General features: G+C 39.8%; 1 protein-coding gene across 5 annotated transcripts in view; it reads right to left on the minus strand.

Moving 5' to 3' along the window:
* The window catches only part of LOC110831767 (uncharacterized), a 129,862-nt gene that overhangs the window by 51,894 nt on the left and 51,484 nt on the right, over window positions 1–26,484 (minus strand). For all 5 annotated transcript variants that reach the window (XM_087355872.1, XM_087355874.1, XM_087355870.1 and 2 more), the window contains one exon: window positions 22,226–22,387. In XM_087355872.1, the coding sequence (XP_087211998.1) occupies window positions 22,226–22,313 (88 nt within the window). In that variant the 5' untranslated portion in view covers window positions 22,314–22,387. The remainder of the gene's footprint in view (window positions 1–22,225; window positions 22,388–26,484) is intronic.

Consider the following 26,484-nt stretch of genomic DNA (forward strand, 5'->3'; position numbering starts at 1 on the left):
CAAAAAATGTCGAAATTTGTCGTTTTGGACGATTTTTTGACGTTTTTTGATTTTTTAAAATGTCGAAATTTGGGGTTTTGGACGATTTCCGACGTTTTTGGATTTTTTTAAAATTTCGACATTTTTTGAAATTTCTCAAAGGGGTACCCCTTCGAGAAATTTCAAAAAATGTCGAAATTTGTCGTTTTGGACGATTTCCGAGGTTTTTTTGATTTTTTTAAAATTTCGACATTTTTTGAAATTTCTCAAAGGGTTACCCCTTTGAGAAATTTCAAAAAATGTCAAAATTTGTCGTTTTGGACGATTTTTTCACGTTTTTTGATTTTTTAAAATGTCGAAATTTGTCGTTTTGGACGATTTCCGACATTTTTTGATTTTTTTAAAATTTCGAAATTTTTTGAAATTTCTCAAAGGGGTACCCCTTTGAGAAATTTCAAAAAATGTCGAAATTTGTCGTTTTGGACGATTTCCGACGTTTTTTTGATTTTTTTAAAATTTCGACATTTTTTCAAATTTCTCAAAGGGGTACCCCTTTGAGAAATTTCAAAAATGTCGAAATTTGTCGTTTTGGACGATTTCCGACGTTTTTTTGATTTTTTAAAAATTTCGACATTTTTTGAAATTTCTCAAAGGGTTACCCCTTTGAGAAATTTTAAAATTGTCGAAATTTGTCGTTTTGGACGATTTCCGACGTTTTTTTGTTTTTTTAAAAATTTCGACATTTCTTGAAATTTCTCAAAGGGTTACCCCTTTGAGAAATTTTAAAAATGTCGAAATTTGTCGTTTTGGATGATTTCCGACGTTGTTTTGATTTTTTTAAAATTTCGGCATTTTTTGAAATTTCTCAAAGGGTTACCCCTTTGAGAAATTTCAAAAAATGTCGAAATTTGTTGTTTTGGACGATTTCCGACGTTTTTTTGATTTTTTTTAAAATTTCGACATTTTTTGAAATTTCTCAAAGGGTTACCCCTTTGAGAAATTTTAAAAATGTCGAAATTTGTCGTTTTGGACGATTTCCGACGTTTTTTGATTTTTTTAAAATTTCGGCATTTTTTGAAATTTCTCAAAGGGTTACCCCTTTGAGAAACTTCAAAAAATGTCGAAATTTGTCGTTTTGGACGACTTTTTGACGTTTTTTGATTTCTTAAAATGTCGAAATTTGTCGTTTTGGACGATTTCCGACGTTTTTTGATTTTTTAAAATTTCAAAAAATGTCGAAATTTGTCGTTTTGGACGATTTCCGACGTTTTTTTGATTTTTTTAAAATTTCGACATTTTTTCAAATTTCTCAAAGGGTTACCCCTTTGAGAAATTTCCAGAAATGTCGAAATTTGTCGTTTTGGACGATTTCCGACGTTTTTTTGATTTTTTAAAAATTTCGACATTTTTTGAAATTTCTCAAAGGGTTACCCCTTTGAGAAATTTTAAAAATGTCGAAATTTGTCGTTTTGGACGATTTCCGACGTTTTTTTGATTTTTTTAAAATTTCGGCATTTTTTGAAATTTGTCGTTTTGGACGTTTTTTGATTTTTTAAAATGTCGAAATTTGTCGTTTTGGACGATTTCCGACGTTTTTTGATTTTTTTAAAATTTCGACATTTTTTGAAATTTCTCAAAGGGGTACCCCTTTGAGAAATTTCAAAAAATGTCGAAATTTGTCGTTTTGGACGATTTCGGACGTTTTTTTGATTATTTAAAAATTTCGACATTTTTTGAAATTTCTCAAAGGGTTACCCCTTTGAGAAATTTTAAAAATGTCGAAATTTGTCGTTTTGGACGATTTCCGACGTTTTTTGATTTTTTAAAAATTTCGACATTTCTTGAAATTTCTCAAAGGGTTACCTCTTTGAGAAATTTTAAAAATGTCGATATTTGTCGTTTTGGACGATTTCCGACGTTTTTTTGATTTTTTTAAAATTTCGGCATTTTTTGAAATTTGTTGTTTTGGACGATTTCCGACGTTTTTTTGATTTTTTTAAAATTTCGACATTTTTTGAAATTTCTCAAAGGGTTACCCCTTTGAGAAATTTTAAAAATGTCGAAATTTGTCGTTTTGGACGATTTCCGACGTTTTTTTGATTTTTTTAAAATTTCGGCATTTTTTGAAATTTCTCAAAGGGTTACCCCTTTGAGAAATTTCAAAAAATGTCGAAATTTGTCGTTTTGGACGACTTTTTGACGTTTTTTGATTTTTTAAAATGTCGAAATTTGTCGTTTTGGACGATTTCCGACGTTTTTTGATTTTTTTAAAATTACGACATTTTTTGAAATTTCTCAAAGGGTTACCCCTTTGAGAAATTTCAAAAAATGTCGAAATGTTAAAAAAAATTAAAAATGGTTGCAAATGGCGTGAAACGCGAAGAAAACCAACAATTTTCGAAATTTTCGACAAAATTTTTGAATTCAGAATTTTTCAAAAAAATTTGGTTTTGTGCGCGTTTTGGACGATTTCCGACGTTTTTTGATTTTTTTAAAATTTCGACATTCTTTGAAAATTTTCAAAAAATGTCGAAATTTTAAAAAATTAAAAATGGCTGCAAATGGCGTGAAAATTTTTGGTTTTGTGCGCGTTTTGGACCTTTTCCTACGTTTTTCGATTTTTCGAAAATTTTTATATTTTTGTCAAAAGCTTCTCCACAATATCCAGGCCAGGACCGGTCTTTGCACGACCCGGTCACTGCCGATCCCTTTCTCTGTCGGACGCGGTGTCTAATGGACTCGCTCTCTGCAAGATACGTTCTCTGTATCACCCGACATATGGCAGGCCGTCTGTGCAAAGACCTGGTTCAACAGAGACCGGGTGAGGCACAGCCCGAAACAAGCAGAGAGAGTGAGGCGAAGACGTGGTGAGTCACAGAAAATGGGAAGCAGAGACCGGTGAGGCACAGGACGAGTGACGCAGAGACCTTGTTAACCAGAGACGGAGTCAAGCACAGACCTGGTGAATCACACATGCGATCTGTGCCTGACTCGTCTCTGCACGGAGCGGTCTCTGTATGACAAGGCTCTGACGTGCCGTCTCTGAAAAGCCCTGGTGCGGCAACACGTAAGGCAGAGACCCTGGCCGGTAGAACCACTCGAACCCTTGGTGTTATTTCAGGTCTATTAACTAATCATTGCGCACGTGTGACGCTGCTGAACTGCGTCACATTTTCTGTACAAGGAAAAAGCATAGAATGAATTTCTCAGAAATGAACTGAGTAAGTTCGATATCTTTGTTTGTTGTTCTGCCTTGCGTTCTATGAAGTTATGGACACTTTCAGCGCCGATTTTCTTCTCCAAAGTACGAGCGACGTAAGTAGGAGTGATATGAGAATAATTCGATGGAATTGCCGATTGTGGTCTTTTGAGTTGTGACGCCGTGTTAGCTCGTAGGCGGTTAACAACGTCGGAACACATATTCAACGAAATGAAACCTCAAATATCAAATCTGATGGAAACTTCCCTGAAATCAATTTATTTGCAGTCTGGACAACAAGGCACTCCCACAGGCACATACCGACACTTCTATGTTACGCTTGTTATTAAGAATATTCATACCCTATTCATTTGCATATAGGGACTGTGAGAAAATCTACGGAGCAGGAATTAGGCAGGTGAACTACCTGTAGCCGCAATGATGTTACTAAAATTAATCTTATAATGTGACTGGATTAATCGGTCTCAGAACATGAACCAGCGGCTGGCTAGTCTGAACGCATTCTATAAAAGCCGGAGAGCTTCTCCACTATTTCAACGACTATTTTTTCACATGGACGTACCTCATTTCAATAAAATTTAAATCAAAGTAGAGGAGAAAAACTCAATTTCGAAGCAGATAACACACAGATCCTTAAAAATTACAGATTACAACCTTCGTAATTGTACCGAATGGCTTCAACAAATACAAGGTCCTGTGAATATCAGCTAATGTACATAAGACAGCGAAACTTCGTCTACAACGGAAACATGTCTTTATGGAAAGTTTCATCGATCTGAAGTTCTCATGGCGGTCAAGGTATAGAAGTTCTTCCGGGTTGTGACGCCGTTGAGACTTGCAGGAACATACTAACGTTTCGGAAGACAAAAGTTGCTTCCACCTTTATTCCTAGAGATGCAGCATGTTTCTCCAAAAAAGTTACACACACCTAGAAGTCTCCAAGGCGCAACAGTTCAAACCTGCCTTTAAGTTCACAATTTTGCCTGTAGCCAACATGGTACGGCATTCATTTTACTCTCAAAATAAAGCGAAGACAATCTCCTTAGGTCATTAAAATACATTACGTATGTCACGGTAAGTGGCGAGTTATTACGGATATGAGAACCGTGATTTTAAATATTTATTTAGACAATCTTTTGCCCTTTAAAGGATTAAACCAGAATATATTCACAAAGGGAGTTTATAGACCCAGAATCACTCCAATAACCAAAGCTATCGGTCTATCTCTACATATAGTGTGTTGGAATGCCTGTGAAGGCATTGGTTACACACGTCCGCAAGTGATGTCCTCGGAAACGGAGATGCCGTAGATAATTACTCACAGGCTTCATAATCCACAGTGATTATGCCTGCGCAGTATAAATCTGATAATATACATTCATAATCCTAATACAATGAGACACTAAACTTCATAGAGCACCAGACTATTTTAATAACTAATTAACTCTCTGGTAAAAGAACGCCAAGCATTACTGGTACTGTCAAAGCCCACATTTGTATATCGTACAGGACCAGTTAATTTCAGATCAGATCCTAACCACCCGTTTCTCTTGCACTGTTTTGCTATGTCGGGCCTTCAGTAACATAAGTGAGAGGTTATTATGACGTTTCATCTACAAGATTTCTGTACGCATTTCTTGTTTCTCCGGTCTGAGCTATTTATCCGTAACATCATAACCTCGTCGACATAAATTACAGAGTACTGAGTGCGTTGTAAATTGTCCTTCGTTATTCAGACTGATTGTAAAATATATTTACAACTTTAAAATATTTCATGAAAAAGAAAGTCACGCTGAAGGAAATGCAGGCCACAACCTGAAGTTTGAGGTAACAAACTTTTCATTCAACAGGGTGGTTTTACATGTCTATATCTCTAAGACCCGTTTTAATATTATCCAACCAGGCATTCCGATTGGTAGGTTTGTGCCATACTTTACACTAGACTCATGCACGAATTTCTCTTCTCCCCCATCCGTCCTACATGCCACCGGATCTCACGGTTTGATGTCAAAATATGCATTTGTTAAATGTTATTACGTACAACAAGACTGACTAACACCTCCGCAAATTACGAGGCGTATCTACGGAAAGCACCTATCAATAAGGTTTTACCTGGCAAGTTCTTGAGTTAGTGTGTTCGACTTTTCAGAACTTTGACCTTTCTAAATATAAAGGTGGAATACACGAGGTTTCATGCTGACTAAGACAGTCCCAATGTTTAATTATTTTCGTGGCCAGACACGAGGAGCGTAGTCGTTACTTCCGAATGAAAGCTACCTCCTTCGGTTCTATATGGCAGAATTGTAACAATCTTTACAAGCCGGAAGGGTCGTCGATGTCAACTCAGAATTACGCACCGCTATCACCAGATAAATAAATCTTGATGGCCCGGCCACAGCCAATTTCTGTCAGATTTATATTAGCATCAAACTTACATCCACGTCTTAGTCTCCCAATTTGTTTCTTTCCAACTCCCGAGGACAGATCTTAAAACGCCACACATTTACTCCTCATCTAAGTCGAAGTTTGAGGACGAGCCCTCGACAGCTGTCACCGGATGCATCCTCAGGATATTTCCAGTTAACCTCCACATCTTGAGCTGTCCGTTCCACGCACAACACAAGTACTTTCGACGCCGACAAGGCAAGGGGACCACTTAACACTGAATATGACTGAACTAGACTTCGTACATCTGGCGCCAACATTTCAGTTGCGCTGCACGGTAACAGTTTTAACCCACACAGATTTCGTATGCACTATGTACTGCGTAATTAACACATGAGTGGGTAAATACCGGTGCCAATGTTTCTGAGGAACTTTCCGATTCCATCTTCACTTATGCCCTGAAGACAGACGCTATATATCCCTCCGAAACGTTGGTTACCACTTATGAAGTTCCATGCAGTGGTAATCATGACATTTCCTTTTATAATAAACAGCACAAGCAGTTGATGCAACGGTTGTTAAATAACTTCAGTCGGACTCTGAAAATTAAATGGTATCTATTTCGAATTTTTGTACTAACCCGCCGCCCACAGTCTATTTACGTATCTAATGAACTAAATGAGATGTCAGGTTCTTAAGCTGCGAGTATGATGATGGCTGTTTTCTGGGCTATTGCGCCGCGTAGTCTACACGGCGCAACAACCTAGAAGACAGCCATCTTCCTAATGAACTCCGAGTCCTTCAAAAAGCCAGGAGGTCATGAGGACCGCACGATACACCGTAGGCTACTGGTCGACTGATAATTGACATCGGAAGTAACAGGAGGAGAAAACCTTCTCAGTGCCACTGGGACTGAACCCGAGGCTCCAAATTGCAAGAACTTGCCACCGACAATTAAGATGAACGTACTTTTACTGCTCAAATTCATAATAGTTTCTATTACGCTGAGCCAAACAACTGGCAATAAAATGCGCTCACACAGCATCCTGCGAATTATCACTACTACGTTGTTAAAATTCCTATAAATCGATAGGAACGTTGTGTTAATAACACGATGGTGAGTTCAGGCAAGCGTAGAATGTGCTACGTCACGGAGTGAACAATGTAATGTAATATACCGATAACATCAATATGTAATCGAGTTACTTTCGACGGACAATTACGAGTTGGTTTTGTGAGTGGATGTGGTAATCATGACACCCGAACAAACGACTGATGTTTAGCAACTTATAAAAAAAATGTGACTTTGCGGCCAGTAATTTTATATTCCATCAATTACATCCGGGTTAACCATTTAAAGGCGAAGGCCATCTCAATTTTTTCGTCTCCGGTAATTATCGCACGGAAAACACACTACAGACATCAATTTGCTAACAAAGTTTGGGGAAACAATCGCTGTTCACACTGAGAATCACACGCTCAATAACTGGCAATCATTAGATTTAATTCACTTTGCCTCCAATTCACAAATGAAACTTTTATATAAAAACTTATTACGTCATTTGTTTGGCAGAATTAAGTGATAGGAATTCAGCTCTCCCTGGGACAGAATACTGATGACATGAATTTAAAAGATGAACCAAGATGGGGCTGCTTTATAATGCACGACTTTCATACAAAGTTTCACGAAAGTCTGTCAGTTACAGCCTATTATATAGACAGCAATTGAATCAGGGAACATAAACGGATATTGAAAATTGGCTTCACAAGAAGAAACAGTTTGTACGAAACCCTAAAAATTGATCTCAACAGGTTCTTTCTTGCAATATTCAATTACAGTTTCACACGTACTTCTACGACAATAAAAAAACAAAAGGAATATAAATATCCAAGAATTCCGAGAGTCAAAATATTACTCAATGGTAGCACGAAAGTTTCTCTTGCTGCATTTAATCACCAGTTTCTTGTACGTGTCACAATCACCGCAAGACATCAGAACCTAGTTGGATTTCAGGTACTCAAGGCAGCGAGTTTGAAGATGACAGCCTTCTGGGATATCGCTGACAGTTCAGAGGTGCTTACACCGCCACCCTGACGATGGAGTCAGTACGAACCCCTGAAATATCCTTCAACTCTACGACGCAACATCCCTGAAGGCTGTCATCTTGAACATCCATTACACTAATTTCTATTATGTTGGGCATTCTGTTGTCTGAGATCCGACTTGTGCATAAACCTTCAACTTTCCCGAATTTCGCTCACCTCCCGTCTTCGGACGAATGATAGCGAATGACACTGACAAGCAATTGAATATTTTCATGTTTTAACTGCGGTTAGCGCATTAGCGAACTGTTGAAAAAACATGACTGATCCCGGTTGCAATGAAACATGAGACGGTGAAGATGTTAATCGATGTTGTTCATCAGGGTTGTACCGCCATACATACGGGCACGTAGGCCACATATTAGACTTTCGGAGAAACATATTGTTTCCATCATCAGGGTGTACGATGGAGACAGTATGTTTCTCAGAAAAGTTGGCGCTTACATACAAACTCAGACAGCGTTTCAACTGAGATCAACATTAACACTATTTATTCAAAATGGGCTGATTTGTATCGATGTTCACTGAAGTCAGGATTATGATGTTCAGAGTCAGTACCGGTATTGTCCGACGGCCACAGAAGCCTCCTTGTCTATTTATTTATTTAGTGTTCTGTCTGACGACAGGTCCATATGAACAGGATCCTTCCATCCTTTTCTCGGACTGGGACCTGTTCATATACGTTCTTGGCAGATGATCCAGAAGTGGTTTGCCATTGCCTTCTTCTGTGTGTGAATGGAGTAATTTTTGGGATGCCACGGAGGAAAACTCCGTGTTGCCTAGACCACGGACTTGCCCAACACAAGTTGTAAATTCGGGCACCGCCGGGAATCGAACCCGAGGCCAGCGTTCTAACCGCTAGACCACCGTGGCTCTCCTCCTTGTCTATGCGCATAAAAGCGCGCACATTTTAATGTTCGCCTGTCCATGTGTGTGAATGTGAACGCAATAAGCACGCAGATTCTGTCACCAAGCGCAACACATCTCAAAATAATATACGCTAGTGACCAATTCCGCACATTCTTTAGCAGTTAACCACGAGTCCGTTATTGACAAGTCTTCCTCATTTTTTTTAAATTCATAAATGTGTGTGTTTGCGCGCGTGCGTGCGTGCGTGCGTTATCTAGCTTCTCTAGTGCAATACAGTGCAAGGGCCTCCAGCAATTGATTTGAAAGTAATTAAAGACAGAATTGAATTATTGTGTAAACTGAAACAAGTAAACAAGTAATGTTAAAACTCGACATGTTAAAACGGGGTTCAAAATACAATCACGTATTCCAGTTTTTTTTTATTCAAATAGGACTGAGGACGCCGAAACGTACATTTCAACACACTGAAAATCTCGACTGTGACCCAGTGTACTCAGGCCCACGGCTCTCGATATTTCCCACGGAGTTAAAAGAACATGACAGAAAAATCTTATCTTGTGAGTTTAATTAGGCCTGTGTGTAGGCTCAGGTTTCTTCGTTGGCAATGCAAGTTGATTGTTACTGTCATACCAACATTTCAGACATCAGGTTCATACATCGTTAAATGGGCTGACAAAACAATTCTCGTAGTTCAATGAGGTCGGAATCGCTATCGATTCATATACCTTAGCGATTAATCGATAATCTAATAACTCAGGACTTATGATTTAGAATCCAATTATTATGCCATTCCTTGCATGAGATTTTGGGTTCTTAAGGCGGTGGAGAAGTCCACAGTGGTCTTCCGCGCCGTGACGCCAAACTTCGAGTTCATCATTACACTTGTACGTGACACAACACTGTTTTAAAACAGGCCATTAATGTTTCTTCTGCGCTTAAATGTTATCCTTCTAAAGATATTCGCTTTCTGGGTTACTACGCCGTCTACATTTGCAGGTAGGTATATTTATTAAAGTTTCGGAAAAATATATTACATCCATCTAAAGGGTAGAACAGAATAACCTAGAAGACTATCGAAATTTACACGGAGGTTAAAATCTCCCATCACCCATCATCATCCCCCCCCCCTCTTTTTCACTCTCATTCTGAACAGCGAGTTTTTCATGCATTCATCCCGCGTGTCCTTCTTGGCGATGATTTGTCATGAGTTTCACAGCGATCCACTGACGATTTCGTGTTGGCGCGCGGTTACACTGAGGCATTAAAATATAAGACCATTTCAGGGACCGTAATATGGACGGGGAAAGTCATATCTGCCTGCCTTTTATGTTCTTGCAGTAGATACCCTACGAAGCCCAGTAAACCGTGACTTAGAGCAGAATGTAACTTCGTAACTAAGAGATGAGGTAAAGGAGAATATGTGTGAAAGAAAAGTCTGGCAACGCAGAGATCTTTTTTAATATATATATATATATATATATATATATATATATATGATAAAAACAACGCTCCAACATTCCCGATAAAATTATAAGACGAAGGAAAGTTTCACCAAAATTTCCAATCAAAGTAAAGGTGTGCTGTTCCGACAAGCGGAAATATTGAGTATTGCTTAATCTCTAGGATTCTAGAAATTCGAATTCTGAAAACATCACACCCACCTACTGGCGGTGAGAGACGGTCCTAGGTCTTCCGTTTGAATGATCATCGACGAATCGTTTTATCCGACTGATATTCTAACAACTGGGAAGAACAGGGAACTTGTGGACAGGCATAAATTGCAGAGAAATCGTCCATGTGAACGTACACTCAGATTAATAAAATCTTCTTGGTCAATCAGCCGCGTTAGCTGCTTACCGTAGTAAACTCTGTTCCCGAAACGTCGGTTTACTACGGTAACCAGCTAACGCGGCTGATTTCCCCAGAAGATTTTATTGATTGTACTCGCCGCGAAAGTCTCAAATCCTATACAAACAAATTCTTGCCAAAGGAATCACTAAACGAATAAATGTAAAGAATTATATTAAAACAGTTCGAGGGCAGTAATACATTTATCACATCTGAGGATCAGGTCCAGCCTATCTGATAATACACAGCCGTAGCTCGTCTCCTATTTAAAAAATCAAGTTTGCATCTGAAAGAGAACATAACTGCTCTCCATTTTAAGGATCAGTTGGTCAATCCTGTTTATGGAAATAAAAACTATTTGTGTTGTGAATCAGACGTAATTGCACTGTTCGAACAGAGCGCCGAGTTATTGATCACTAAGGCAGGCCACCACTGGGCTTAATGTGTTACTTTAAGAGCTCAAATTTGAGTATTTCCGGCTACGTAAAGAAAGCGTCCCTCTTAAGTTTCAGTTCTTTATACGGCCATACAGGCTCCACCTAGACCTCTCCTAAGTGTCGATCCAACTTACAACTTAGGGTTATGTCAATTTGTTTCATGCGTACTCATGATTACTGTTATGTTCCCTATTCAGGGCAATATTTAACAATTCGTTTCCTACGACAAGAACAGATGCCGTACTACCATCACAAAGCTCACTATTTCAAGTATCTTTACGAAATGTTTCCCTGTTTATTCTAAGAACCACGTGAAACCCATGACTGTACCGTGCGTGTCGTTAAACTAGCTGGTACATGTAACGATGCCGACTTTCTGGGTTGTGATGTCGTCTAGACTCGTAGGTACATACCGAAGTTTCGGAGAAATATTGTCTCCAACTCAGGGCTGACGATGGAGACAACATTTTTATCTACCTGCGAGTCTACACGGCGTCACAACCCAGAATAACATCATCTCCAATCTCACACAGCGGGTTGAGATTCACAGCAATACACGACTCGAAATCAAATTTGTTGTATTTTGTCAATCACTTACGAATGCCTGCTCAAATATTAGGATTTAACTGCATCCTCATAAATGTGCCTAAGATTCAAGGGGAAATCTGAATTTCAGCATATCCGAAAACTTACAAAAAAGACCAGAAAAACCTGAAGCCTGTTGTGTACAGTCTCCGTGACGACTTCGCAATTGGGCGTGTCCGAAATAAACAGAATCTAATAACAGAAGACACTCGTCTTTTGAATCAGAAGAGAGGTTCAATGATTCTGACTCAAGAGACATAAGTTCATGAGAAGGATGAGAGAGTCTGCCTCGGCTTATATAACACTTTATTTATATAACATTCGAAGGCACATACGGTCCGACGACAGAAGGAGCTTGGCACAGTTTCTAGAACCGTGAGTTTATTAGATTTCGAGAAGCACATCGCGTAATTACGTTCGAAGATGACAAACCCTCCCCATGCGTGGTCGGTGTGTGAACATCTGAACTTCGAGCGCTGCTTCATTCCGTCGTCAGACGTTCAGAGAGTAACAGTGAGCCTAGTGACAGAGCTAGTCCTGTCCAAGCCCTGTGCACGATGAAACAAGTTTGTAATCCGCCTTTCCCCATGGCATTTCGCACACAAATAACATATATTCCACAGTGGCATTGTGCCCTTAGAAACTGGGACCATGGGTTCGAATCCCACTCAAGACAGATGTTTGTCCGCGTCTTTCTGTGTTGTGCTGTCGTGCGACGGGCAGAACACTCGTCCAAGGAATCCTACCGATTGTCTAACAGATTAAATGAATACCTCTTTAAAAGAGGCCCCATACTTCCTGTACGAAAGTGTCATGAATTTGTGCGGCAGTCTCTTTCAAAGTCGGAAACCGAAAGCTGGAAATAACGAAACGTTAATCAGGGGATACGCCAAGTAATTTCAGAATGATTTTAACTACTAAGGACGTACTAATCTCCGTTTAAACCCCTACCGAAACACCTCACGCCACCGAGTTGGCTTTCAAGGAGACGAGAGCATATTGAAACATGAACAATGAGTTTGCGAATGAGGGCGGAGTGTGACGCTGTGTTTCATTTCTCAACATCTGTCGCCTAAAAGCGTTCACAAGGCTGCATCGCACATATTGACTAAACAGTGATAAAATTCTGGACAAAATGTGCGTGGGCCTAACAGGCGTACTACTGAATTATCCGGTTTTGGACTAAATATTTACAATAGACAAATCTAATAAAATAAACGGATACAAATTAAATTAATTAAACGACATCCTGAAAACAGCTTCCTTCCTTTATGAGTAGATTCTGGGTCCAGAGGAATATTCACGCGGAAATTTACAAAAGTATGCAGCAAGACAGAGAATTTGTATGTTCCCGAAACAACGGCTGTACAGCAAATCCAGCTTCGAATTGAGACCAAGAATTGACTCCTTATCTAGTCTATAAACCTCAATAATTTTCCAAAAGTGACAACAAATGATAAATCTACATATTTAAAACCTATTTCCTGAAAATCGATTTTAAAACCATCTTTAAATGTAACACAATTGCAGCGAAATTATGTGTACGTTTTAATTATCTAGTGCGTCTTAATGATTACCACAATCTCATCCATTGCACGTAATTCTGTAGTTAGTTTCAGTTCGCTTTCATTGTGAAGATGGCTGTCTTCTTGGTTTATGGCGCCGTGTAGACTACATTTCCATTGCGGGTTCTAATAACATGCTGACATTAACATAAATATACTACAAAAAAATTGTATTACTTTGTCTAGAAACCACTCGCGACGTTCTAAAAACCAACAAAGACATTTTCAGATGTCTTGAGCGAAGGAGTAAACATCATTGCAGCATCTCTGTGAGACGAAGAAAATGTCAGAAATGAACTTATTTTTATAGACAATGAAGCAAACTATTTTCCCAGTGTCTACTACTCTGTCACAAACAAGCTCACAACCTACAGATTTCTTGAGACGAGCACGCAGTGTTTCCGTGCGTGTGTAACCTCTTCATCTGATTTATTCACACGTAAAGCAGACGTAATTACCCGCAAAATTGCCGTCAAACAAACCAGGGAATTCTCCCAGTGCACAACCATTTAGAGACCCGTAGTAACTGCATGTACCATCTATTATAAGAATAAATAGCATATTTCTGTATTCTGTTCACAGAGCTTACTCACGCATTGCTTTTTTATGATTCTCAGAATATACAGCGATTACTCCCATAAACCTCCCAGCACCACGAACCTGTCGTAGAAACTTATTTTAACGGCAGCATTTTGTTATAACCTGAAGTATTAATGGCGTTGTGTCTCCCCAGGAATAATATCTAAAACCGTGAATATTAAAATACAATTTTGCCTGTTAAAGGGAACATAACACTGGGAACACATAGGCCCAGGTGAGAGTATACTATTAAAATGAATCTTAAGAAAAGTGCGTTTTCGAGCATGGACTCGAGTAATCTGGATCAGGATAGCGATCGGAGGATGGCTCCTTCGGCTTAAACAAAAATCGGGGGATTTATTTTCTAACCGAGCGTACAATCAGCTTACAGACTTCGTTCTTTCCTACGCGTGTGAACCCAGGCCACTCACATTAAGGGAAATAAACAGAGATACAGGGCGATAGACCGATAGGAGAGTGCAGGAAATGCGTGATGAAGAGTTCCATAATATTTACTATTCTCCGAATATTATTAGGATGATCAAATCAAGGTGAACAGGATTGGAGAATGATGTAACACAAATTGCGAGATGAGACATGCATATAAAATTTTGGCTAGAAGGCCGAAGGGGAAAGACCTCTCGCTAGGCTTCGGTGTAGATAAGAAGACAATAAAAACACGGATCATACTGAATTAGGGTTGGAGGGGGGTGTGGCAGGTGGCGGGCGCTCTTTTAAAATCGGGATGTTTCTTCCCTAGTCGAGCGCACTAGCTGTCAGGTCAGCAAGAAGGACTCTCGAGGAATACGCACTCAAGTCCATGTTCCTACAGATCTCGGCCTCTCAAAGCGATGATCATATTAAGAAAAACAAATTATTCGTATATAATTATTGTACCTGCTTGAAGAGTAGTGCCAGAAGGTAATACTGAAAAGTGGCTAGTAGATACAAAGCATTATATTCTAGAAATGAGGTTATATAATTACAAAATTGCCTCGTACCAAAGTGTTGCTTTCATGTGGAGTGCACTGAATTACACTGCCAATACTGTACAGCCTCAGGAAATGGATTAGGGTTAACACGCGCGCCGCAGGACATCCGGTGCATTTCCAGTTCCAATTTTAATTAATCGTTTCTATCATTTCGTTAGCATGAAGGGCCAGGCCTCGGGCTTTTTTTTAAATTTAAGTAATATGGAAACGCGTAATTTATGTGAACAGATTCACGAGATATTTAGGTGTTAAAAGTGTCATCAGGATTAAAGCACTTGTGACATTTCAGGTTCTCGTGATGGCGAGTATTAAGATGGCTGTCCTCTGGGTTGTTGCTCCGTGTAGTCTGGTAGAAGTTTACCGACGTTTCAGAGGTCCTTGCTGTCTCTATCATAGGGCTTACTCATCGCTCTAATGATGGAGGCAGCATGGGTCTCTGAAACGTCGGTAAAGTTCTACCAGTAACACGGCGCAACAACCCAGAGGACAGCCATCTTCAGTTCTTACATTAATCTTCGTAACATATACAGCCAAAATGCGTTGTTAAATAACCCGAGTATAAATCATAATTTTATGTCAGTAAGAACACTTAGGATGGAGGGAAAATATGGATTCACGAGCTGGACTTGAACCACTAGTCACTAGTTGTACATCAAGGTTCAAAAGATCAGAGAAGTTCAGTAACCGCTTCAGTCTGCTTTATTATATTTTGTCATCACCAACAAAGTGATGACAGAAAGCAAAGAATGTACAGTTTATTGAGAGCAAAATAATACGCTTTTCATTTAACTATGTCCATGCACAATAATCAACAACACAAGCCTAAATACGTAACTGAACACCGCAACAAAAACTACATTTCAGTATTTGGCTATGCAAATTAAATACGGTAGAGCCACAAATTTATCCATTAACATCAACACACATTTTCATTCCAACTAATTTTGTATAAATAACGCATTGTTCCCACCTCGTAACAATTTCGGGAAGTAACTGGGGTTGAGCAACTTCACTCCCGTATTTACGTAGTTGAATCAACAAAATGTCTACCTATACTCTGGTAGATAGCCACGGTGGTCTAGCGGTTAGAACGCTGGCCTTGTAATCCTGGGGTCTCGGGTTCGATTCCCGGCGGTGCCCGAATTTATAACTTGTGTTGGGCAAGGCCGTGGTCTAGGCAACACGGAGTTTTCCTCCGTGGCATCCCAACAATTACTCCATTCACACACAGAAGAAGGCAATGGCAAACCACTTCTGGATCATCTGCCAAGAACGTATATGAACAGGTCCCAGTCCGAGAAAAGGATGGAAGGATCCTGTTCATATGGACCTGTCCTCAGACAGAACACTAAATAAATAATAATACTCTGGTGCAACTCTTGATAAGTAATAAACTATCAGTTCTTTACAAACGCATTTATCAGCAGGATAGTTATTAAACCGCAAGAAACAGATTTTATGCATCAAATCTTATGAATAAAAGAGTAGAAATTCGGAAAGTTCTCCTGAATCGGTTGCATTTATTTTTACAAAAATTCATACAAATAAGGAATGACAGGATTCAAAATGAATTGGAAGGGGAGGTGTATCCCTACATTTTCTTGGAATGACTGAGAAAACCCAAGAACAGCGATCTCTTGGCCGAGAATCAAACTGGAGACGTCACAAGTATGAAGTCGAAATGTTTCGTCTCTAATGAATGTAAGTAGCTGTACGTTCTGTCTGATGCTATTATGATAAAAGCTTCTCAGACGACCTTTTGTTCTCTACTCCCGACACAGACTAATCTTTCGGGCACCAAAATGGGGCGAGATTATGTTCGGGACGTCTTAGCGTCCCTGTGCTTTTCAATTTAAGTAATTACTTATACTGTGAAAGGGAACATTTCAGAAATATTTGCATCACAGACAATGAGCAAATCACATCAGAATTAGCACAAAAACCAACAACAACAAAAAAACCTGATCGGGGCGAAGTTATCTGGATCATAACTCGGCCGAGTCTTTCAAGCTCACTGGAAAATTCAGGGACAGGAACGACAGACGCCAGTCTTTACGAAAGTACTTAGACGCAAGTGAACAACTCTACTTACTTAAATTTCGAACAGAAGACGATCTGACTGCATTATTTCTTGTTTATATTGGAGCTCCGAGACTAAGGAAACTGAAGTATACGTGGCCATTTTTAGTGGGAGAATAATCACGAACACGGAAAGTGAAAATGTCTTAAGCTCTCAGAAAACAAAATGACAGTTCTCCGCAGAATTCCATTTAACTGCTCATAAGCAATGGGCTGTCTAAACAATGCGATCGGCCACAGCCGAAAAGATGCTAGTATATTTCAGACACAATATCAATACGGAAGTAAAGGAACGGTATTAATAAAGAACGTACACAATGGACACGAGAAACACACATTTTATGACACCCATGAGGCGAAAAAGTAAAATTTAAGCAACATTACTCCCCATAACACTAACTTACCTTTCTACTTCAAAAGCACGTGGATTTTGGTTATAAAGACATCGATATGACATAGGTTTATAAGCATGAAGCAAGGAAGGAGCAGTGTTGACCCAAAAGGTAATTTCTAGTCTATAACTTTCTTTCGAGAGCCTATCCCATTTCTACCTAATAATGCTGGACGCAAGAAATCATTTTAAAAAAAAGTCCCAAGGGTCCATTTAAACGCCTGCTTAGCGTTCGGGATGGACCGCACTCAAGTCTCTACCTCGAGATGACTACGCTGACAGACTGTCGTGAATATGGCCGTCTTCTGGGATGTTGCACCGACGTTTCAGAGGCCCTTGGTGCCTCCATTACCTCTACGATGATCATGGAACCAGTAAGCACCCACGAAACGTCTCCCAGACTACACGACGCAACATCCCAGAAGACATGTTCATACTCGCCGTCGTGAGGACCTGAAATCTTACTGGGATGCTCCGTCTTTTCAGTAGTTCCTGCAGGGAATTTTAAGGTTTCACCAAACGTAATACAAAATAAATCAGTCTTTGTGAATTGCAGGTACTGTTATCACAACGAGTCCATGCCAGAGGCATGATGTTAAATCGTTTTACAGTTTCTTTGTAACAATACAAACAGGTAATTTAAGCGAGTATAAAGAACGAGAAAACATGTAGAAGCCGTTGCTTTGTGGTGATCAAAGTACATTGAATATCGTCGAAAATCTATTACGAACTTTGTCCTATACTTGTAAAACAAATCTTAAAGTATGACAGCAAGTTTTATCAACGACGACACTGCGTTTACCTTAAAAGTGAAAAGTTAATTTGCGTCTCTATGGACTTCTTCTCCGTAATACGAGGTGCGATCGAAAGGTTTCCAGACTGCACGTATAAAAACCCGTACACTTATCTCAGGTATTAAATTCATCCATCACCCTCGAAGTAGTTCCCCTGGGAGTGAACACAACGATCCCAGCGCCGCTGCCAAGCCTGGAAGCATCCCTGGAAATCTTTCTTTGTCAGCCTGTCAAGCACCATCTGCGATTCTGCCTGAATCTCTTCTATCGTCTCAAATCTCCTTCCCTTTAGCTGAATTTTCATCTTTGGGAAGAGGAAGAAGTCACATGGAGCTTCGAAAGGAAGTTGGGGTCGGTTCTTGCAAGATCTTTGAGCTCCTGACAAACGAGAAGTCGATTCTGCTTCTGGTCCTCAGACAGGATGCGTCGCATGTGGAGTTCTTCCTTTAGAATCAGCTGACAGGTCCCATAGCCTATCCCAACAATGTCGCACAAGTCGTTGATGGTACGACGTCGATCTTCGTGAATGGCCTGCCGAATCTTCGGAACATTTTCGGGGGTTGTGCTCGAAGATGGTCGTCCAGAACGCTCGTCATCATCGACAGAGGTTCGGCCATTTTTAAAACGTGAATGCCACACAAAAGTTTGTGCACGACCCATTGCGGACTCCCCAAATGCTTGCTTTAGCATTTCATAGGCTTCCGTAGCCGTTTTGGCGAGTCTTTGGCAAAATTTGATGCACACGCCATTCCGAAATCGCAGGAGGGTCGGTGTAATGCACTACCAAAACGCCCGTAACTAAGAAACAAATGCTAATTCGATGATGCCGGCTGGCACACTGATTCACTATGAATGTAGGCCGCACCCCCAAAAGGCAGAAGCTCGTAACTACATCCGGTTCGCCCTGTATTGACACAGTCTTGAAACTTTCCGATCGCACCTCGTATATCTTTACCTCCTAGTCTTGTAAAATGAACATGGGACTGCTACGGAGAGGTGCCCGTACGCAGTCAAATAACACTTTTGAAAGTGGCTGGAAATAAGAGAGGCCTTTGTCGCACTACAGTCCCCTTCGAATCGAAAATCCCCGCGCTCTGTGACCTGCAGTCAGCAAAAAGCATGTCAATTGATGCAGAAAACCGTTCCATTCGGAGATACTGGATGAATGTGTGATATTGCAACAGGAAAGTAACCACAGAATCAACATAAAGAACTGGTATCCGTCGTATTAAATCCAGAGAGCATTCAAAGAGAATTACTGAAGTGGGGTCTCATGTAAGGGACCTCGTTGGAATCAGATTTTCTTTTGAACCGATTTATATTTGTGGTTACTGGTACTTCTACATCTACGGAAATTCGGGTTAAAGTATTTTGGAAAGACCTTTTGGTACAAGTTTCGCTTCAGACTTACTGTACACAGAGCAATTAACCCCATTTCAATAAAATGTATTTATTCTTCTATTAACTTTTTCCTATCGTGTCTTCCGAGTACGAAGTTTTTCGTGTTTTCGTAATTAGAAACCAGAAAAAGCCAGATTGATTAATTATGTACTTAACATGGCTATATACAAAAGTAATACGTAAGAATTTTCTGAATTCAATGTGTGCGAATGGATTGCCAGTTACCAAGAGCGCAACTTCAAGTTGAAATATTGAAATATCGAAATAATGGTAATATTTTAGTAATTCGTTTTCAAATATTTTCTACGTAGCTTCAAATTACATTTAGTGTGTAGGTTACACAATGCATGTCATGTAATTGGCGCCCTACATTTTTTTACCTCGTTCCGCTTGATTTCTGCTTTTGTACGATAGCATTCACTTGCAAGTGAACAATGCACACAGAAAATCAAATAGAGCTTACAATTTCTTCTGAAAGCAGAGAAAACCCCTTGAATTCAGTACAAAAAGTTGATTAATTCTTCCTCGGTATGTGTCTACACACATATTACGTTCTATATCCCGTAATGAACTCAAACACACAACGTTCTCCTTGAGGAGGTGATACTTATTCGAAAGGTGACTGAATATGTTAACACACTCCTACGTCGAACTCTGAAGTCTCATGAACTTTTTTAACAGCTCCTGTGATATCACCTGACTCAGGGCAGCGTTCAGAAGCGACCTGCTACTGCCTTAAGCTAGATAAATTCACTGGAGCTGTGTGTTGTCATGCAACGTTAATTGCTTAAGCCCGTCATTAATTCTTGGTTGAGGAAAGTGAACCAAACCATTACGGCAGCAGCATGTGATATGTCCAGTAGTGGACTCTGTTTTGGAGTGATAAGCTTTCAAATTATTATAGTTTATTCACAGGGCCGTCATTATGAGGAACGACGTTATTCTCATCAACCATTGCTCTGTATCCCTGCTTACGGCACGTGCAGAAACCACAGAAGTTTGTACGTCTGTCCTTAAGTCCACAGTTCCGTAACCATCTCCGTTCACTCACAATTTAAATTACTCAAATCGGAGCGAAAATGCATCGCAAATCTTCACACTAATTCACATTTGGCGATAAACACGACCATCACGCAGACACGGAGGTATCGATATTCGCGGAACAGAGCAAAAGACTGTCAGCTCGTCCATGGCCTGCTATACGCCGTCAGACAACACGGAATAAACAGTCTTAACACATCGAAGCAAAACAATGGAAGAAAAAAAAGCGTAATTTCGCAATTTTCATAAAACTGTTCGAGGAACTGTTATTTTTATTGACATCACGGGAAAGTTAGCTGTCGAATGATTGGTCGAACACCCCTGAAGTGTCCTTGGTTCTCTCCAAATTCCAATAACCTCAATACAATTATCCAGAACACTACTTCAAACAACCCTGAACCGTGTTATATCGTAGTCAGGAAATACTTTACGCAAGGCAGGAACCATCAGAGACCATGTTTATTACACGAAAAACACTGAAGTATTTCCTAAAACACGTAAGAGCTACGAGACTTTGAGGCAGAAAGCAACGTCTCGCAGACAAATATTACCTCCATATTCAGCCTATTACTTAATCATCCAAGATATTCTGTGTGCATGTATTAAACACATTCTAATAAATGCATAAACCAACTTTGAATACTTTCGTTTCAATTCATTTTCACTCGAAGTGTTTCATAATCTATCATCAAGCATGTCCTTAATTTAGACATCGCGCCCACCCTGGATAACAGATCGCCCAACAAACGTCTACATAAAATACTTATCATTCTTAAGATCCTCGTATTTCGATTGAAACATTTTTTCATTCGTATTACATAATCAGTTTCTTACATCCCTCACAGGTTCCTTTATGAACCACCTGCCTTAATCTTCAACAACGCAACATTTAAGACTCTAAATTAATTTATGGGTTTATATGATTCTCAGAAAATTAATTAAGAAACGTGATTTCTTGTTACACCGGTAGAAAACGCCTCGCATTTTCTTAAAGGCAGTAACAGGACTTTTAATATTAGTAATATGATTTAAGACATAAAATTAATTAAAATTCAAATCCAGACCACCGAATTCGAAGAATTCATTTCTTTACAATTTACGTATAATTCTTAACATAATATATATTCATAATTCGTCTCAGGAATGTGCGCGTTACAGTCAGCTGCAGACATAACGAGCATGTCAACATCAGCGAGAACATTCAGTTATAAAACAAGGACAATAAAGACTTAATAACATTCTCAGCTCGAGATGGCAGAGCAGACGTACGTCTCGTCTCGTACGCGAAGTTACGACATCGGTATCATTTATCTTTATGTTCGTAACATTGATACAACGATAAAGGACAGACTTAATACATTTTTTAGGTCGACCCTTACTGGGCGGAAACTCAGCGCGATCAATGTTTGCTGTGGCCCCTTACGATTGTGTTCCGAAAAAAACTCACGAGATACACAAAATGAAACGAGACAAATTTCACTGCGAACAGCCCGGAATTTTTCTTGGCAGCGTAACCAGCAGAGATGCTTGATAACGTGGAAGATTCCTCAGTGGCCAAACGTAATAATACATTTTTCAACATTAAATTTTCCCCATTTATAATTTTATTTTCTGTTCCTTCACTCTTACCTTCTTCGTAAACGCGAGCTGAACTTTCTCGAATCGATTCCTGCCTCTACAAGTACCAGACGCGTAGTTTCCTAAATTCTCCGGAGGTCCAGTTCACAACACGTTCTCACGTGCAGTCAAGAGCTGTTTTCAATATCGTTTTCCTGCCACTTTGTGCAACAACTAATGATCAGTATTACAGTAACTTGCTTCTCAATTATGCGCACGCAACAGTACACTAGAAATTTCCAGAGAGAATCATCTTGGGGCTGTCACCTTTAACGATTGCCAACATTCGAACGGAATATTAGGATAAGGGCAGGCAAATTAACATTCAGCAGCACTCACCTAGGTTCGGCACTTGATATGGGAATCTCCCTAGGGGGATGCCAGCCAGCGTGCCGCCCTGCGTCTTGCAGGCGAGAGACGCGTCCATCCAGGTGAAGTTCGTAGCAACATTCTGGCTGTAGCACTGTCCCCTCACACCAGAAACTTCAGGGGGGCACCAATCTGCAACATCAGAGTCGTCCTTTAATTTCATTAGTTCAGACTTTCTTACAGACTTCCCTCAAGTGATATTTTAAGTTTTCACGGCCTGTGAGTCCCGAGATGGCTGTCTTCTGGGTCGTTGCGTCCTGTAGTCTGGCAGAAGTTTTACAGGAACTTACTGCCTCCATCATCAGAGACATGACTCGTCGCCCTGATTATAGAAGCAGCAAGCGACGATGATGGAGGATGCAAGGACTTCTAAAACGTCTGTAAACTTCTACCAGACTACAGGACGCAACGACCCAGAAGACACCAATTTCCAGACTTCATACAGGCTAAAAGCCAGTCAGAAAAGCGAGTACAATGAACACGTGTTTTTTTTTTTTTTTAGGGTAAAGCTGCACGCGTCTCTCGTATCAAACCCTATCTAACATTCAATTTCCTGTAGCTTGAAATTAGTTTTCATGAACACGTTTAGAGATTTATCCTGTGTAACGCCACAGAAGCGAGGTTATGCTTCTGTGTAACAACCCGTCTATCAAAACAGAGTCTTCCTGCTGCAATATCGAAGTAATCTGCTGTTCCGTGCGACTGTCATTCTAATGCCACGAACCGTGGTCAAATGTTGTAACATCTAATAGGAAATAATATGATTGGACAAGTAATAATTCGGGACAATTTAATAATCGCATTGACCTGTTGTTCTATATGAGTATATAACTTTCACTGTGAGGGAAGAGTACACATGAACTTTTGTTGAGAGTTTAGAGGAGATCCTCCTCCAAAACTGAGAGCACTTTGAAGCGCGAATGGATTAGAGAGAAAATGAAGTGGTGAGCAGTGCAGAGTCCTACGAAGTAAGTGGTATTATTTAAAGACTACTTATCTCTGCAAAACTGTTCATTTCCCGGATACAAATCAGAGTGGAAAGATGCACTCCAACTTAAAACATAATTTTTTTTCAAAAGCTTTATTCTCTCAACTCCATATAACAATGACTTTCTTCGTTTATAAATTCTATTTTTATTTTGTATTTTCAGTTCGATTTTCAAAAAGATAATATTAGAATAAACTGAATTAATGTTAAGCACAAAAGGGATTCATTTTCGTTAACATCTGCGGGTAATAAGTGCTTCTACGTTCGTGATGACGGTATATGATGAAGAGAACACATTACTAAGCTCATCATAATGCAGTTTTCCGCAGTAAATTTATAAGAGAAGGCGTAATGGATGGGATGATTACTACAGCTGAATATCTGTTACATGACAGTCACATTACTGGGCTAACGCCGAGCGAAAGAGAATCCATAGCAGGCAAGTTTTTGTAAACAACGAGCTTTAAACAAAAACAGGTAAGTAAGAACAAAATACGGGCTTTGTTCGTGCAGTGCTACCAACCCCGCACTCTGAATGACGGGCAGACTGAAAATGTTACAGTGGGGTCATTAACATACTTGAAAACGAACAGCTGTCGTCCACAATAGAGGACAGGGTGCATTTGGAATGTGAGGCAGAAATACTGAACCGAGCTTCATCCAAACAGCATTTTAAATTCAATTTTTACTCAAAGAAAATGCATCACAAAGATCAATTGGTTAACGCTGTTTAGGAAAATTGTCGCTGTTTATTCTGAGAGTCACACGGAACCCATAAATGCCCTCTGTGGATAAAAATCAAAGTTATTTCATTTTGAAGATGTCCGTCTTCTGAGTTATTGCGCTGTGTAGTCTGGTCGATGTTAACCAACGTTTCAGAGGTCATATTGCCTCCGTCATCAGGGCGATATCGCCCTGATGACGGAGGCAGTATGACCTCTGAAACGTTGGTTAACATCGACCAGACTACACAGCGCAATAACCCAGAAGACGGACATCTTCATACTCACCGCTGTGAGAACCTCAAGTCTTACTTATTTAATTTTTGTAGCATGTAATAATTATAAAAGGATTCACGACGACGTGCATTAAAAAATTAGCTGATATAACTTAATTAAAGATCAAGTTTCGTCGAACAGAACATGGGCTACCTTTACGCCATTCCAGTCACCTATTTCCAAGAACTACACGATGTTTACCCACCACCGGGAATATGATCCTAGAATTTAATATCCTGGGCATTCCTATTGTGATGTAAGAATTCTTTCCACTCGAGCACCGCTGCCTTGAAGAACACAAAAGAATAGCCTGTCCACTTCTTCGTACTGGAAGGAATTCCAAATACGTTTATATTACTGAAATCAGTAGGTACTTGTTTCCGAACGGGTGGAGACAGGAACTAATATGGCGAGTTTTAATCTAGTGAGACAAACAAACAAACAACCGCAAGTCCGACCAAAGAAACCAGCAGACACTGGAATTGCGTTGAGCTACAAAGAAGCTTCTGGTAAACTAAATTACTTTAAATATGGCTGTTATCAGCGCTGTTGAACTGAGCGGTCTGGCAGAATAATACTAGCGTTTCAAACGTGCTTACTGCCTCCATCATCAGGGTGACGAACAGCATATGGGGCAGGAGGCACCTCTGAAACGTTGGTAAACTTCCACCAGACTACACAGTGCAACATCTCAGGAGACAGAACCTGAAATCTCATTTAATAATTTTAAGTGCCCAACCTGGAATCCCTTTAAAGCATCTCATGCTTAGCAAGTAGATTACTGCTTACCTGAAGAGTGCGCAGTCAGTAATAATTTATTTAACACTTTATTAGATAATAAATGAATATGTGAGTTTGGAATCGATTCATACGATTTAACTGTTTGAAGATGGCTGTCTTCTGGGTTGTACAAGTTTAGCAACGCTTCACAGGTCCCTGCTTCCACCACTATCAGGGTGATTATGGTGGCAGCAACCGAAAAGAGAGCCATCTCTGCGTTCACCTCAAATCCGACTTAACCGATTGTCTCGATTCTCGCGATACCTAAACGTCGATATTTCATGACATGTAACTTACATTCGACGGGATAGAAACAAAGTTTCAACTCGAAATTGTTGAAGAACTGAGCGCATGCTAGGCATATACATTTTTAAAATATACCAGCTCCAGCGACAGAATTATAAATTTCCACTATCTCTGCACAGTGTGTTTTAGAGGATGTCTGAAAGCAGACACGGCTTGACCACCTGAGCGAGCTTCTCCTGAGAAATTACTCGGAAGATAAATGGCTCGGAAAATGTTAAAGGGGAACTTCCTAAGCCGCAAAGTTCAAACTTTTCAGGTAACTGAGTTTCTTTGATGTAGTTTATTTCTATTATAATTCTGAATCGTGAAATGTTAGATGATTATCATTTGTAGTATAAACTCAAAAAACTTTTCCTGTCAACTACAAAGCAGTTGTCAATGAACCTGAGAATTGTATTACCATTAATATTATTATTACAGACAACAAATTTCCTTTAAAGGGCACATCTAAACTGTGAACATTCGCTCTTATAGAACTTCATTCCGTAACAATTATTTGATGACTATTACGGACTGATTGCGCTACGAATGATAATGATTTACAATTTCCCGAGCCAGAGTCTTCTAGGTTGTAGCGCCGCGGGAACCTCAAATCCTACTCAATTCTTTGATGAAAATACTTTAGAGACGTTCCCGATCACATGAATGCGGCCAAAACTCTGGATGCATTTCTCGTATATCCCTTTATTTTATATTTTAAATTATTATATGGCATGAAGCGAACGGTGCCCAAAGGTCATGTGGTGTTATAATCTCGCAATTTGCATATTAGCGAGTAACGGAAATACACCGATGACGGATGCAGTAAGCACATCAGAAGCGTAGGCCAATTTCTACGAGACTAATCGGCGCAACATCCCATAAGACAGCTCATCTTCGTGCTGAAGTTGTCTGCTAGCAACCTCAGATGCGGCGAGTGAGCGGGTTTGGCCGGGCTTTGTTTTATTTTCCTCCCCAAAACATCACATGCATTCAACTTCTCTTTCAGTTCAACGCGTTTCCGTGCGCCTCAGCACACCCTCGATACTTCAACTCGTTTATTTAGTTAGGCCTCGCGAAAGCACGTGAAAGCACACGGATGACGTAACAAAAGTTAATTCTTCCGAACAGCACGAACACACAAACCAACTACAAATGTGTCCTCTTGTTCTCGTAAT

The sequence above is a fragment of the Zootermopsis nevadensis genome, unplaced genomic scaffold, assembly GCF_977971745.1.
Source record: "Zootermopsis nevadensis isolate Lab colony 2312 unplaced genomic scaffold, Znev_1.0 Znev_ptg000025l, whole genome shotgun sequence".
In the NCBI taxonomy this organism is placed as follows: domain Eukaryota; kingdom Metazoa; phylum Arthropoda; class Insecta; order Blattodea; family Termopsidae; genus Zootermopsis; species Zootermopsis nevadensis.